At 43.2% G+C, this 13,314-nt stretch overlaps 1 protein-coding gene across 2 annotated transcripts in view; it reads left to right on the top strand.

The window, feature by feature from the left end:
- The window catches only part of LOC115022758 (phospholipid phosphatase-related protein type 4-like), a 59,900-nt gene that overhangs the window by 28,095 nt on the left and 18,491 nt on the right, over positions 1 to 13,314 (top strand). For both annotated transcript variants that reach the window (XM_029453846.1, XM_029453845.1), the window contains exons 5-7: positions 1,021 to 1,078; positions 1,348 to 1,521; positions 11,638 to 11,773. In XM_029453846.1, coding sequence (XP_029309706.1) covers positions 1,021 to 1,078; positions 1,348 to 1,521; positions 11,638 to 11,773 — 368 coding nt within the window. The remainder of the gene's footprint in view (positions 1 to 1,020; positions 1,079 to 1,347; positions 1,522 to 11,637; positions 11,774 to 13,314) is intronic.

The raw sequence follows: 13,314 nt of genomic DNA, 5'->3' as shown, positions 1-13,314 counted from the left end.
TGCTACAGCTGAGTTTCTGCATATAAAGATTTTTTGTCACCTATTGTTAACACCAACTAAATGATCTCTTATCGTAAAGTGCACAGAGCAATTTTCTTAGCATTAGATGGCAGTGGCACACACACAGACCTCTCTAAAAAATTCTGCACACCATTACACGTTGTGACACAGCAGGCTTCAGCAGACACAGCATCACAGTTCTGTGTGTCTGTAATAAGAGTTTGTACAGTGAAATTATCTGGTTGATAGTAGCGTTCTCAGGATGCATCCTGAGCTCCTTCCAAAATCTCAGGATATGTTTTTTATTCAATCTCAAAACACCCTGTCCTCTGCATAGTTAAAACATTATTACTACGGGGACATGTGTTTATTCAAATGTGTAAACAGATTAAACAGACAAACAGTTGCTTTTCTCTCAATATTTACAGTTTGTAGTTGTGACATTATTGTGCATATTTAATTAGATATGACTTACTGAATGTAACCTGTTTAATCATTACAGTGAACAAAACAATGGATATCAAAGAAAACCGAAAAACGTTTTATTGTACTGCCAGTTACTGTAGCTGTAGCCTGAACATACATCTCATAAAGATATTTGGTGAAGCTTTGTGCTAAGTGTCTCCATGTGAAGGTCCTGGACTTCCACATCGACTTCTTTTTGTACTTCTCGTTTAGAATGAAAATTCAAGACTACCAACCATGTCAATGCAAAATGAATAACAAGAAGCAATTATTACCATACACTGCAGTATCAGCATGAGGTATAAAACTTTAGTTTATTACCAGAATTCACTTTTGTAATATTTGGCTTAACACACATAGGTATGGAGTTGTTGCCCTCCTTGTATCCTTCAAACACTGCATCTATTAAACACCTGCTCTCTCACACACACACACACACACACACACACACACAAACAATCAAGTGTTTGAAAGTCACTGTTTCAGATGAATATTCATGTAGACCTTAGCTGTCTGAACATGATAATTACCGGTCCTTCTCTTTTTTGTTCATAGGAAGTCTTTTCCCTCCCAGCATGCAACTCTTGCTGCATTTGCTGCTGTCTACATCTCAGTAAGTGCTTAATATACACTCTCTTATGTAGCTGGCAATGTCAGCTAAAATCTCCCCACAGAAACGTAGAAGATGTAGACAAGTTTGAGGAAGTTGTGTCAGTTGTAGGCAATTAAACAATGGTTAGATATCTAAATAAATGTCATTTAATCACAGGTGTGAATTAAATACGGTATCAGTAATCTGAGTTGACTATCACAGGTGTGGGATTATGTGTTTTATATCAACAATAAAAGATTGATAAGGGATTGGCTCATTGTGTGTTTCAGATGTACTTCAACAAGGTGCTGACAGACTCTGCCAAGCTGCTGAAGCCTCTGCTGGTCTTCTCTTTCATCATGCTGGCCATCCTGGCCGGGCTCACCAGGATCATCCAGTTCAGAAACCATCCTGTGGACGTCTACTGCGGATGGTTACTGGGAGCTGCTATCGCCGTTTATCTGGTAACACAGCTAGCCAGTCACAATCATTTTCATTAATATATGTTTCTTATGTAGCTTAACCGATTACTGTAGTAATTCTTACAGATACACATTCCCACTGCGTTGGTGTAAGACTCACATCACAAAACTGAGCAAATAATAAACCTCATGCAGAGCCATATCAATGAACATTGCTTATTGGTTGGAACTGCATCCTTAGCAGCATAACTCTGTAGCCTAAGATTAGAAATTAATTGTCAAACTTTGAGAAATGTCCACATTTCCCAGCCCTAATTGGGCGGCTGTGGCTCAGGAGGCAGATGTAGAGTCCTAGGGCAAGATACTCGACCCCAAATTGCTCCCTATGGCATACCAAAAGGTGTGTGAGTGTGTGTGAATGTTTATCAATCCTGATAAGCAGGTGGCACCTTGGCAGCGATGGTCAGGGACCTCGACGGACCAGACCCGGGCAGCAGAGGCCAGCTCTGGGGATGTGGAATGTCACCTCTCTGTGGGGGAAGGGGCCGGAACTAGTGCGGGAGGTGGAGCACTATCAGTTGGATCTGGTGGGGCTTACCTCTACGCACTTGGTTCTGGAACTGTACTCCTGGATATGGGTTGGACTCTATTCTTCTCTGGAGTTGCCCAAGGTGTGAGGCTATGGGCGGGTGTGGAGATACTCACAAGTACCCGGCTGGGGCGCCACTACGTTGGAGTTCACCCCAGTGGATGAGAGGGTCGCCTCCCTACACCTACGGGTTATGGGGGGAAAACTCTGACTGTTGTCTGTGCCTATGCACCGACTATGGCGAGTATTCGGCCTTCTTGGAGACCCTAAATGGGGTCCTGTATGGGCTTCCAGTAGGGGACTCCGTAGATCTGCTGGGAGACATCAACGTGCACGTGGGAAACGATGGAGACACCTGGAGAGGCATGATTGGGAGGAACAGCCTCCCTGATCTAAACCTGAACGGTCGTTTGTTGTTGGACTTCTGTGCTCTGGACATATCTGGTAAGCCCAAACGGGTAGTGCGGGTGAACTTGGAACGTCTGGAGGAAGCCCCTGTCTGGGAGATCTTCAACTCACACCTCCGGTGGAGCTTTTCAGGCATCCATGTGGAGGTTGGGGGCATTGAACCTGAGTGGGCGATGTTCAAAGCCTTCATTGCTGAAGCTGAGGTGAGGAGCTGTGGTCTCAAGGTCTTAGGTGCCTCAAGGGACGGTAACCCTTGTTGGACCTCGGTGGTCAGGGAAGCCGTCCGACTGAAGAAGGAGTCCTTCCGGACTATGTTATCCGGGAGGACTCCGGAAACAGTTGCAGGGTACCAACGGGCTCGAAGGGTGGCAGCCTCTGCCGTGGCAGAAACAAAGCAGCGGGTGTGGGAGAAGTTCGGAGAAGCTATGGAAAAGGACTTTCGGTCGGCACCAAGGTGCTTCTAGAAAACTGTTTGGCATCTCAGGAGGGGGAAGCAGGGAACCATCCCAGCAGTGTAGAGCAAGGGTGGGACCCTGCTGACTTCAACTGAGAAGGTTATCGTGCGGTGGAAGGAGTATTTTGAGGAACTCCTGAATCCAACTAACACGCCCTTTATGGTAGAGGCAGAGATGGAAGCGGATGGGGGACCATCGTCAATTTTCCAGGTGGAGGTCACTGAGGTAGTCAAACAACTCCACAGTGGCAAGGCTGGGACAGTGCCTAGGGGGTGGCAGACCGGAGTGGTGGTTCCCCTATTCAAAAAGGGGGACCATAGAGTGTGTGCCAACTACAGGGGTATCACACTTCTCAGCCTCCCTGGTAAAGTCCACTCCAAGGTGCTGGTAAGAAGGGTTTGGCCGATAGTGGAACCTCGGATTGAAGAGGAACAATGCGGATTCCGCCCTGGTTGGACCAATTCTTCACTCTTGCAAGGATCCTGGAGGGGGCCTGGGAGTACGCCCAGCCGGTCTACATGTCTTTTGTGGATCTGGAGAAGGCGTACGACCGGGTCCCCCGGGTGATACTGTGGGAGGTGCTTTGGGAGTATGGGGTGAGGGGGTCACTTCTGAGGGCCATCCAATCCCTGTATGCCCAAAGCGAGAGTCAAACTCGTTCCCAGTGGATGTCGGCTTCCGCCAGGGCTGCGCTTTATCACCAATCCTGTTTGTGATTGTCATGGACAGGATATCGAGGCGTAGTTGTGGAGGAGATAGGTTGCAGTTAGGTGGCCTGAGGATCTCATCGCTGCTCTTTGCAGATGATGTGGTCCTGATGGCACCATCGGTCTGTGACCTTCAGCAGTCACTGGATCGGTTCACAAGCCGAGTGTGAAGCAGTTGGGATGACCTAGGCCCCTCCCTAGGGAGGTGTTCCAGGCACGTCCAGCTGGGAGGAGACCATGGGGAGGACCCAGGACTCGATGGAGAGATTATATCTCCACACTGGCCTGGGAACGCCTCGGGATCCCCCAGTCGGAGCTGGCGGATGTGGGCCAGAAAAGGGAAGTTTGGAGTTCCCTACTGAAGTTGCTGCCCCTGTGACCCGACCCCGGATAAGAGGTAGACCAGGGGTCGGGAACCCTTTTGGCTGGGAGAGCCATAAAATGCCAAATTTTTTCGAAATGCATTTCCAAGAGAGCCATATAGCCTATTTAATAAATATTGAATGCAGCTTTATGCATGCATTTTTCATACAGTTTTAAAGTATAACACTTCTCCGAGTACTAAAAGCGCTATATATAATAAATTAGGGCTGTCGAATTAACGCGTTAATTTCGATTAATTAATCACAGAAAAAATAACATGTTAAAAATGTTAACGCAGATTAATCGCGCTCCTAGATGCCCCTGACTTTTGGTCCGACAGCACGGAGCACGGAGTTCCGACAGCCCCCCCGTCCCCCCGTCTCACGGAGCTCAGAAAGCACGGAGCACGGAGCTCTGACAGCCCCCCCCCCTCCCGTTGCACGGAGCTCTCACAGCAAATATTGTTATATGCGATTAATCACAAAGCTTGTAATTAATTAGATTAATTTTTTTAATCGCTTGATAGGCCTATAATAAATATATTTATTATTTTTAATACTCTTGTTGATATACTGTAGCTAACCAATAATAAATTAAATACGTCTTACCATTAATGCGACTTCTGGTGCTGCATGGTTTTGCTGATGGCCTTGTAGTCTGGTTCATAAGTGGTGAGGTTCAGCTTCATGCAGGCGTTGAGGCTTCCATCAGTTAAACGTGAGCGTAGGTTGGTCTTAATGTTCCTCAGATGCGAGAAAGACTGCTCACATGCATATGTAGAGCCAAACATGGTTAATATGGCAACACTCACATGCTGCATTGTGCGGTATGTGACCGGAATCTCGTTCCAAGTTTTGAGAATCAGCTGGTCTTCAGGTTGAAGTTTTTTCATTTCTGTCCACTTGTGTTCACTCGCCAGCTCTGCTCGCTGTCGCGCAAGTCTTTCCAACTCTCCATTAAGGGACTTAAACTTACTCACCCACATGTCTGACGCCTTCAGGTCAGCAACTTCCAGCTCAAAGTCTCTGATGGAGACCCCGGGGATGCATCTCAGGTCAACTTTGTCCACTGCACACTCGTGTGGATGAGTGATGAATTTAAAAAGATCAGTGCACTCACGAAATTCTCTAAAACGCGTTTTGAATGACTGCAGGAGATTTGACGTAAAGCCAGTTATCTGCTGGAGATCAACATGTTGAGTGGGCTCACTTGATAAGCACGCATCTCTAAATTGTTGCAGTGTTTCAAAGTGCAGAAGACGACCTGTTTCAATGTCCCTGATGAAGAGTTCCAGTTTGCTTTCAAATGCAAACACTGCTTGTTGAAGGGATAAGATTGTATTTCCAACACCTTGCATTTTCACATTGAGCTGGTTCAGATGGCCAGTTATGTCCACGAGATAGTGAAACTGCAGGAGCCACTCAGTGTTAGCTAGCTCCGGATGCTCAACGCCTTTCATTTCAAGAAAAGTCCGGATTTCACTCAGGCAATCTGCAAAACGGCTGAGCACTTTCCCCCTTGACAACCAACGCACGTTGTTGTGTAAAATCAGGCCGGGATATGTATTCCCAACTTCGTCTGACAGTGCTTTAAACTGGCGATGATTTAAAGCTCGGGCAACAATAAAGTTGACCACTCGAATGACCAGCGACATCACCTCACCAAGCTGCTTGTCGCACGTTTGAGCACAAAGCGCCTCCTGGTGCAGTATACAATGAAAACTTAGGATGGGTCTTTTTTCATGTTCACAGAGAAGCGCGACAAATCCTTTGTTTTTCCCCAACATGCAGGGTGCACCATCAGTACACACAGAAATCAGTTTATCCATCGCTAAATTTTTTTCTTTGGCGAACTCCATGAAAGACTTGAATAAATCCTCTCCTCCGCCTTTCATTGGCAAAACAGTAACACTTTCCTCATGCATTGTGTCACCTTCAGCATACCTCGCAATGATGCTAAACTGAGATAAATGGCTAACGCGAGAGAAAAGTATGTCCCTGCGTTTATGTCCTTAATTTGCGTTTCCTCGACTTGATTTGCCATCATCATGAACAGTCCTTGCTGACAGAGGCATGTCTTTTATTCGTTTGATTATCCTGTCTTTATGTGGGAAGTCATCAAACAGTTCATTGGCCACATCAAGCATGAAACTTTTGGCATACTCGCCATCTGTGAATGGCTTTCCATTCCTTACTATTGCCAAAGCATCAGCAAAGCTAGCCGAATTCCCGTCACCTTGCTTGGTCCATCCGAGGAGTTGCTGCTGACTGGTTAGCACTCTCCGCTGTAGCTCTTCGCAGGCTGCTGTCCCCAGCTGGATATTTCGACGCAAAAGAAGCATGGTGTGTATCAAAGTGCCGCTTTACATTTGTCCGTTTCATGGATGCAATTTTATCGTTGCATATCAAACATACCGCAGATCCTGCTCTCTCCACAAATGCAAATTCCTCTGTCCACACGGCCTGGAACAGACGATAATCCTCATCTTTTTTTCTTTTCGACATCTTTTCTGTTTTAAGGGTTGGAAGCAGATAAACTAGCGGGTGTCGACTATTCTATATTTGGAATTTTATTTTTAAAACTAATTTCTGCTAAACGTTTTACTTTAAAATAAAATTATTTATTAATTGTTAATCATGTTAAAAAATGTCAGCTCAAAATTGTCGGCGAGCCATATGTCGTCATCAAAAGAGCCATATATGGCTCGCGAGCCATAGGTTCCCGACCCCTGCGGTAGACGATGGATGGATAACTTTGAATGTCAGCATTTACCACCAGTGTGTGAATGGGTCAATGCTTACTTGTGTTGTATAAGTGGTCTGGAATAGAAAATAACTCTATACATGTAGTCTATATACCATTTAATTGCTATGTAACAGGCAATAAAGTAAGTTTTACTGTTGGAATTGATGATGATGCCCGCCACACTGATTGAGGTGTTCTGCCTCGTAACTATCGGAGTCTATGGATATTTTCTTTAGGATTAACCAGTCTTTAAACATTGCCAAAGCCCATCCCGTGTCCCCTTTACTGTTTAATTCGTGTGTGTCTTCTTCAATTTTGACATTGATGTCAATTATTCCTTTAAAAACAATGCAATTCAAAGGAGCTTGACCATTCTGTGCCAATGTATAATAATATCTATCTCTCTTGCAGGTAAAGCCTTTTTGGGTAAAGTCTTCAAATCCAAGTGGGTTGTAATATTGTGTTCCTAAACAAGTTGCATATTGAGTTTTGAAAGTCAGAAATGACATTGATCAACAACATATAACCCAAGAAGATGCTTAAAAGGGTGAAACATGACATGGTATGATATAAGAAAATGGATGAGGCCGAGTTAAGTCTGTTATTTTCTATTTTGGTACACTTATTATCCCTCTTATATGATGGCCACTTACCAATAGAAGAAAGAAAGAAAGATGAAATGGAAGGAAGGGAGGCAGAAAGAAAGAAAGAAGACAAACCCCCCCACCCAACCTAACTCTTTAGATTTCCAAAGAAAACACTGTGAACAAACCAGCCCACATACAGTACCAACCATACACAAATACAAAATAAGCAATACACAAAACCATACCAAGCAGTTTCCGACAAAGCAAAGCCATTAACTTGTACCAGTTAACATACATGTAGTCATGCCCATTCAGTACACACTGCCCCTTCTGATGGCCTCACATTCTGAAACCCCTCAATGTCCAACCCCCTGAACATCAACACTGGTGAACAGGCAAACTTCCCCTCAGCTGCTTTCTCCGAGTGAGTACAAAGGTCCCAGAATATACAGAAAAAACTTCACAGAGCACATTAAAACATAAATCATAACTGCAACATAGTTACATTAAACAAAGTATAAGAGTCTCAGGTATGTCGCAAATCCTGGCATACCCACACCTGAGTCAACCTTTGCCAGAAAAGTGGTTGTTGCCATGGCTCCATGGATATGTATGACCCTCCACTACCAATCTCCTGACCTCTTAAGGAGAGGAAGCTTATGAAAGCTCTCCACCTGTAGCCTGCCATACTGCCCTTTCAGAACTCCCTGCCACTGAGTCTCTTTTACATCCTAAAAAGCCCTGAGGTTCCTCATCTTTACCCCGTGCAGCACTTTCCCCTTCACCGACCTAGGCTCAGTGGCAGAAGTCAGCAGCTCACTTCCAGCCAGTCATCCACCAAAGAGAAACAGGGAGGCCGTGGCAGATTGAAAAGGTCCAGTACTGACCCAGGCAGTGAGGTCAGCACTTCTCCTCTTTGCCTCTCCATCAGGCTCAGTGATTACAGCACAATCTGCCAGTTCCTGTGGAGTCTTCCATGACCCTGTCCCCATCTGCCTTGGGTGGCCCAGTGAGAAAGTCCTGGAATGCTCCAACCTTGCTAGGTCATCAGGAAATATTGTCGGTCCAGCCCAAGCCGCCAACTCCTTTGCAACGCCCGCAGCGACTCCCACCAGCATACCGAGTCGGTCTTGTACAGCAACTGTTGCGCTGCCTGGATTCTGAAGGCAGCTGGTCTGCTCTCGAGCTTCACCAGCCCCCGTCCTCCATTAAGCCAGTGGAGCCTCAACCAAAGAAAGTCCACCAGCCTGTTCTGGACCCCTTGCAGAAGACCCAGAGGAGGAACAATACAGCCAGCCGGTGCTACAAGGATGATGCCGCCATGTTATTTTTGATGAGCACCCACCCTCGATGACACCTAGGTGAGAAGCCACTCCCCATATAACAAAGCCAAAGAGAGGGCAAAATATTATGTTATAGTTCTAAATGTTTTTGTTTCTCCACAGCTTATTTTGTACTAGCATGTGTTACAAATTGCGAGCTTTATGTTTTTTTCACTCGCGATGAAGATAGGAAAAACTCTCCCAAAAAAAACTATTGGAAAAAAATGCTTCAGTGTATTATTAAGAAATGCTTTATGGGCTGAACATGGATGTTCAACTCAAACTGGTAGATATTAGCAGAGTATATCTGATACCTCCCACACACCATCACCTCCAGCCCACACACTCTCAGATAAATGTCCAGCATACACTCAAGCACACACACGCGCACAAACACACACACACACACACACACACACACACACACACACACACACGCACCACGCAGCCCTCTTCAGCTGCCTTCATATTTGTTGTTCTGCCTTCTCCTGCAGGAAGAAACGTTGGCTACAGATATGTCAGGTTGTGCTCCAGAATATCAACTCTACATCAGCTGATGCAGGATCAGTAACTTAACACAATTTAAACTAAATGCATTTCACCACTGGATTTCCCTTATTTTATACCAGAAAATGATTGACCTGGGAAAAGGTTATTAACTTAGGTTGTAAGCTGATGATTACTCACAATCATTGTTCACAGTACAGGCTTCACTGGGATATTTGAGGGTTCTTTGTTGAAATGAAAAGAAAATATGTAAAATTTATGCTGATTGGCAGCCTCCACTTGTTTCTATTCTGCAGTTCATCCGTACTGCACTCGGTCAGGTTTGGCAGGAAGTCTGCTCATGACTTGACATCACAAAACTAAAAATGTTGTACTCTTCCAGTAAACACTTTTATTCCAGTTACACTGTTCTGGTAAATGTAACCATGTCATTCTTTTTGTATATTGTTGGTTATGTCCCTGTACTGGCTGCTGTGCTGTGTGGTGCATAGGAGGATGGAATTGGTAATACTTATCAAGTCATTGAGTATTAGTGCTGCATGGTATTGGAAAAGCATATACAGTATATAAGCAGATATTTTTTATGACTTTTCCAACAACAAACTGTATCCAGGAAGCCTTACATCAGAGTAAATGATGTCGTATCAGACACACTTCTCTTGTAGATTAGTCAGTCACAAAACAGTTGTAGCATTACGTGTTTGAATGTTGTGGAAATGTACCTATAAGCACTCAGAAATAAAACACACAAAGGATTTGACAAGTTTGAGGTAATGGTATAATTAAGAAATATAATGCACGTGCCATAATCCTACAGGTTGGTGAGAACTGTGTAGAGGTGTGACATTCTTGACATCTCTCTCAGTAATGTTGCAAACTCATTATTATATCACATCATTGTAAAAGGTCATCTCAACCTTTGGTGAATCAATGGTTGCTTGCTCTTCAACCTAGTTACAGATGACACTCCTATTTTCTACATGCAATCTGCCGGAGGTTATGTCATGTAGTCTTAACAGGAGGCAAGTATAAACAATGAGCAAAAAATAAAGTTGTGACTGTTGCACCTGCACACAATGTCATTGTTGAAACTATATTATCACTATTGAAAATGTTCAATTAGAACATTTTATTCAAGTAATGTACAGAAAGGTAGTCATCATGCAGTGTTGTGTTACATTACATTTTTTATTAAAATATTAGTATTACTGATGCATTAACATGGAAGCAGTTGCTGGTTGAGGAGGATTTACTGTTGGGTAATTTTATCTATAATAATACATCACATTTTATAAACTTTTCATATGTTCTGTCAAATCTTAACCTGCAAAGTAAGATAGTATAGATAGTTGAAAGTATAACATAAAAATAATAATAAATAAACTATATATATATATATAAAAGAATTCTACTAAATTAATAATTTCTTTCGTATTTTTGTCATATACAGATATGCAATGATTATTGCTGGGTAATATGTATGTTGATATTGTCCATTGTCAAGTCTCTATTTGATCATGTGATGATAAGACACGATGGTGTATGTGTTTGTGTATGTGCTTCATAAATAATTACTAGCGTGCACTAGGGCCTGTCCTAACCTGGCACCACTGATTGAAATACTCAAGTAACGTACAAATATCTCAGTACTGCACTGTTTTTTCCATCTTTTACATGTTCCTCTGTCCTTCACCTAGCATTTACAGTCTTGATGTGTGTGCTTTTGTAAATACTTACATTTTTAAATATATAAATGTCAAAACTTAGTGTAAAGGTATCACACATAGCAGAATAATTATAAAGTCACTGAACTATCTCAGTAATGTCAGTTACACAGCAATTACAGCTAATATAATTTTTTTTATATGATGTTAGCTAACCATCATTTTAGTGTATGTACCCGGGCCTGAGCGCACATTGTGGACAGTTAGAACAGAGCTGTCAATCAGACTGGCAAACATTCAGCATTTCTACTGGGGCAATAGATGGGACATGGTCACGCATTTGCCCATTTCTGGAGCAATATACACTGTCCAAGTTCCAATCCGTTGTAACTCTTGTTACATTCTAAATATGTGTATGTGTATCAAAGTTCCTCCTAAGGTGGGTGAGGGAGTTGTGTGGAAACAGTCCTCCCCATATCTCTCACAGTATTATTACAGCTCCGTAATGCATTGCCATCGCTTTGTAGCGATCCAATTTGGATTTGATTTAAATTCCTCGAGTAACTAAATGCCGCCAACACATTCTGTGTCACATGAACATGCATTACATCACTAAAGCTAAACACGCTGTAGCTGTGACTTCAGTAAAGAAGCCGGTATGGCTGTCACCTGAAATGGGATTTGCCAAACTCTTTTTTATGCTAATATCTTTGCTGTATGCTCCTCTGTGTCTGTGTGTGTGTGTGTGTGTGTGTGTGTGTGTGTGTGTGTGTGTGTGTGTGTGTGTGTGTGTGTGTGTGTGTGTATGCAGGGTGTGTATGCAGTGGGAAATTTCCAGCCCAGCGAGGATCGGTCCAGAAGTCGAGCACCTACCCCCACCCTGAGAGAGCCTCCCCTCTCCTCCCTGCCCAATGTCAGCCAATCAACAATTAGCAACAGCCACCAAGGTAAAACCCTGTCTCTTAGAATTACAGATTACATCACCCTGTCATGTTAATTTCTAGAATACATTTCCAGAAAGAATGCTACACATACACACCCTTATTATGATTTGAACAGAGGACCTTGTGGTTCAGCTTTGCTCAGTCCCAAAAGTCTGAGTTTGGGTATACTAAGCACTGTGTACCAACAATGCAATGTCTTTGAACAAGGTGAAATGCCATAAAAACACAATCACAGAAAAAAATAAATGCCATTAATCTGAAAGAGCAAAGAGAGGCCTTTGCTGACCTTCTTTAGAATGTGAATTTGTTTACAACAGTGCTTTTAAACAGTTGTTTAAATTAATCCAACCAAAAGCATTTTAATCATTTATTCAGACTAAACGTAAACATCTATTAAAGCTGTCTGCATAGTGTGCAGCTGGTAGATGATTTAGAGATGCTAGTCTTTGAAACGCTATGCTAATTGGCCATACTTCTTTTCAGCACAACAGACTCCCTGTATGTCTTGATTTCCATTAGAAATTCTGGGTTAAAGATTCAAGATTTTGTAGATTTCCTTAAGTGAGCAATGTTGATGAAATCTTATTTAAAATTTCTATTTTGATCCATTAAATAGTACCTCATTGTATTTCCATTGACCTGAGGGACATGCTAGAGAAAGTTTCTATCTTTGGAGCCGTCACTGATGTAGAAGGTGTTTATATGTTCCGCTGAGGACCAAAGCCTCAATCTAGGCTCTGAAGTCTTGGGGAACATCTGTGGACAAACCTGGTTCATGTTCAAATCCTGGATCTACCAGCTTGGCATCCATCCACACATCACGTTCTTTGATCGTCTATGAAGTCCCATTAACACCGTCCCATTAAGTGTCCCATTAAGTCTCACAAGCAGGCATTGAGGTGAAACAGTCGAAATTTCCACTGGTAAGCACTGAGTCCACCCTCAGATCGGACATTGTCATGTGGTCAGTGTCAAAGGCGCAAATGGTCGCACTGGAGCTCACTGTTCCCTGCGAAGCCCGGAAGAGGAAGCCAATGAGAGGAAGAATGCCGAGTATGAAGAACTGGTTGCAAGTATAGGAGCACAGTGCTATACTATGGAAGTGGGATGTAGAGCAAAGTACTCAGTCTCCTGGAACGGGTTATGAAAACACATGAAAAGACTATCAGGAGTGCCCCTTAGGCAGCGGCAAGACCCTGATTGCTGTGGATCAAACGGAGGGGTCTAATAATAATGCTTATAATCAGTTCTTTCTTAATGAGTTCTTTGTGACACCAAAGAACATAATGTATAGCAGGGGTATTCAACTAAAATTCTAAGAGGTCCAGTTAGAGAACATGTCCGCGAGCAAAGGTCCGGAGCATCATAATGTCTAACTTGCGTTATGAATTAGTGTGATATATATTGAAGTCTAGTAGCTGTATCAACGTCTGCACGTCATCAACAACTGACTGTCAAATATAATAAAGTACAATTTAAAACATTTAGACAATATTTATTGTCACTTAACATTGAACTATACAGATATATATAATACTGTAGAT

This window comes from Cottoperca gobio, chromosome 17 (assembly GCF_900634415.1).
Source record: "Cottoperca gobio chromosome 17, fCotGob3.1, whole genome shotgun sequence".
In the NCBI taxonomy this organism is placed as follows: domain Eukaryota; kingdom Metazoa; phylum Chordata; class Actinopteri; order Perciformes; family Bovichtidae; genus Cottoperca; species Cottoperca gobio.
The sequence above is the reverse complement of the archived record's forward strand: the minus strand, read 5'-3'. Positions and strand labels throughout refer to the sequence as shown.